We start from the raw sequence: 3,399 nt of genomic DNA, 5'->3' as shown, positions 1-3,399 counted from the left end.
ATAATTATATGCAGAAACATAAATGCATGCAAAATTGCATGCATTTTGCATGCATTTTGCATTCACTTTGCATGCACTGTGCTGCACAGCCCCAGCTATTTTCGTAAATATTTCAAGCGCTGTTCATTTGGTGTTTGCCTTTAAGTATATAAACAGATCAGACGTACATACACCGCATGCACGCGGTGTACGTATTTACATTAGACAAGATAAGTTGTTGCAGTAGTAGCAACAGCAATAGCAGCATCAGCTAGAACAGCGGCAGCATTACCAGCAAAAGCAGCTGCAGCAACTACAGCAGCAACAGCAACTGCAGCAGCAACAGCAGCAGCAACAGCAACAACAGCAGCAGCAGCGCGAATACGAGAGTTGAAAGGCGTTCGTAAACTTCACTGTTGTTTGCAAACCCAACGAGGGAGGCCCTCCGTAGGCCGCAGCATCAGCAGCTGCAGCAGCAACTGCAGCAACAGCTGCAGCAGCAACTGCAGCAGCAGATGCAGCAGCAACTGCAGCAAAATTACAAGCTGCTGCAGTAATAGCATCAGCAGCTTCTGCACCCTCAGCAGGATCTGCATCAGCTGCAGCTGCTCTTGCTGCTGCTGCTGCCGCTGCTGCTGCTGCTGCTGCTGCTGCTTGTGCACACGCAGCATTAGCTCTGGCTGCTGCGTGGCTATACATATAAATCACTACATTAATAATGTTTTTATTTTTTTTTAATTTTAATTTATTTATTTATTTCTCTAGCTAAACACCTGACTGCTGAAGGTAAAGCGCCGAGACCCATTGTCTATATCCATAGATTGTTTGCTGCTGCTCTTTGCTGCTGTTGCTGCAGCAGCAGTTTGTTTTTTGCTGTTTGCTGCTTCTGCTCCTGAATCAGATTTTTTCTTCCCCTGTGCAGCTGATGTATCACTGGATGCTTCAGCAGCTAAACTGCTACTGCTGCTCTCGCTGCTGCTGCTTTTGCTGCTGCTGCTGCTGCTGCTGCCGTTAGCCTTGCTTTCATTTGCTCTTGTAGAAGCATTTGCTTCTGAAGAGGATTTATCATTTGGAGAATCTGCTGCTGTATTATCTGTTGCTGCTGCATTTGTTGGATCTGCTGCAGCGCGAGAAGCAGCAGCAGCAGCTGCTGCTGCAGCAGCAGCAGCAGCAGCAGAAGCTGATGCTCCTGCAGCAGGAGGCTGAGGCAGACCATTAGCACCTACACAATAACTATCTACAGGAATAAAAGAATCTAAAAACTCTTCATATTCAACCATACCCTCGCCGTCTAAGTCCATGAAGTTAACCAGCAAATCAATTTGCTCTTCTGTTAGCGGCGCTCTGAACAAAACAAAGAAAAATATATATATAAATATATATAAATATATATATATATATATAGATGTATATATATATACATATATTTGTTTATTTATAACAATAATATTATTTATTTTTATCTATTTTTTTAATCAATTCGTTTTTCTGTTAGTGGCGCTCTAAACAAATCAACAAAAAAATAAATGCAGATACATACATTTATATATTAACACTATTATTATTATTATTATTGTGATGCATGCATACACTAATGCATGCATATTTATATATATATACACATAGATAGATATATAGATAGATAGCATACAAGATATATTTCTTACTCTGTTCTGGCGAGCACAGTATTGAGTGCAACATAGATACACACATAAACAAACAGATATAAAGATAGACAGCATAAAAGATATATAATATTATACTATATAATATTATATTTCTTACTCAGTCCTGGCGAGCACAGTATTGAGTGTAACAAGAGCTGATCTAAATTCTTCTGAGTCCACTTTGCCTGTTAAGTCGGGGTCAAATTGATGAAGAGCTCTGCGAATGCTGTTTGAGTGTTGGTACAACGTCGCGCATATTTGCCCCCAGAGCTGTGCACACAAATAAAATATAACAGAATAACATAAATATATCAATTTATATATATCTATATATATATCTATATATATATATATATATTGATATATTTATACATGTATTTGTATTATAGAGTATGTATATTCTTTATTTTGAGGGGCTCAATAATTGTTAAGCTGTTGTACATTTTTGTGTATATATATACGTATATATATATTAGATATTTGTATATATAAATATATATTACTGCATATACTAATATACATATATATATTATATGTGTATATATACACACATATCATGCATTGTGTGTGTTTAAATAATAAAATAATACTAAAATATTAAAATATCACAACAGCAACCACAGCAGCAAGCAATAAACAACAAAAGCAGCAGCAAGAATAACAGCAGCAGCAACTGCAGCAACAGCAGCAGCAACAGCAGCAGCAGTCATAACAGCAGAAACAAAACTAGAAGAAACTAAACAGAGTAAATCGAATGAACAAGAAAATAAATAAACAAACAAACAAAACTAAAGGAAGCAGAAACAAACTCAGCAGCTATCTCTTTTATTATGTCTATTACCATATTATTATTATTAATTATAATCATAATCATAATCATAATCATAATAATTACTCTTATTATCATTAATTATTAATTACTATTATTTGTAGCACTATATTACAGTAACTGCAACTTTTCATTAAGAATGCATTATATATATATATATACATATATATATACATATATATATATATATATATATATATACATATATATATATATATATATATATATCTTACTTCCTCAGCTAAGTTGTTATTTGAGCTGCTGTCCACCACGTGGAACGCCTGAAGAAATTCCAAATAATTAATTCTCTTTGAACCCGTCAAGTCAATCGCCTCTGCAACCTGCGGTGTACATACACCTCAAACCCTAAACCCTAAACCCTAAACCCTAAACCCTAAGCCTAAATACCTGAATATCTAAACCCTCAGCCCGAATGCAAACCTCTGACACAAAAAGAAGCAGAAAACGATTGTTCTGAGCTGCTTTATACCCATACAAACCCTAAACCCTAAACCCTAAACCCTAAACCCTACTCGGAAAAGATGTGCATCTGTTAGTGCAAATCCAAGTTCTTCTTCATCGATGTTCAGCCGTTTAATTCCAGACACGAAATCCTCATAAGACAAATACCCTGCAAACGAAACAAACACTTAACCCTAAACCCTAAACCCTTACAAACCCTAAACCCTAAGCCCTTACAAACCCTAAACCCTCACACAAACTAACGCTGTACAGCTCTGTAGGTAAAGTTCAGGGCTAGCTATACATATAATATACATATACAAATATATATATATGTAAACTATAATATATATACAGAGATATATGTACGTATATATATATATATATATATATGCAGAGCTAAATAATATAAGCAGATACTATCCAAGGTATATAATTATAGGCAGAGACTATTCTATACGA

General features: G+C 35.7%; 1 protein-coding gene across 1 annotated transcript in view; it reads right to left on the bottom strand.

The window, feature by feature from the left end:
* Window positions 1-740: 740 nt before the first annotated feature.
* The window catches only part of EAH_00040070 (serine/threonine protein phosphatase 5, putative), a gene marked incomplete at both ends in the record, with an annotated part of 10,405 nt that continues 7,746 nt past the window's right edge, over window positions 741-3,399 (bottom strand). Inside the window, 4 exons of the mRNA XM_013395305.1 lie at window positions 741-1,323; window positions 1,765-1,916; window positions 2,709-2,816; window positions 3,009-3,106. Coding sequence (XP_013250759.1) covers window positions 741-1,323; window positions 1,765-1,916; window positions 2,709-2,816; window positions 3,009-3,106 — 941 coding nt within the window. The remainder of the gene's footprint in view (window positions 1,324-1,764; window positions 1,917-2,708; window positions 2,817-3,008; window positions 3,107-3,399) is intronic.

This window comes from Eimeria acervulina, genomic scaffold, assembly GCF_000499425.1.
Source record: "Eimeria acervulina Houghton genomic scaffold, Eah_scaff482, whole genome shotgun sequence".
NCBI classification, from domain to species: domain Eukaryota; phylum Apicomplexa; class Conoidasida; order Eucoccidiorida; family Eimeriidae; genus Eimeria; species Eimeria acervulina.
The sequence above is the reverse complement of the archived record's forward strand: the minus strand, read 5'-3'. Positions and strand labels throughout refer to the sequence as shown.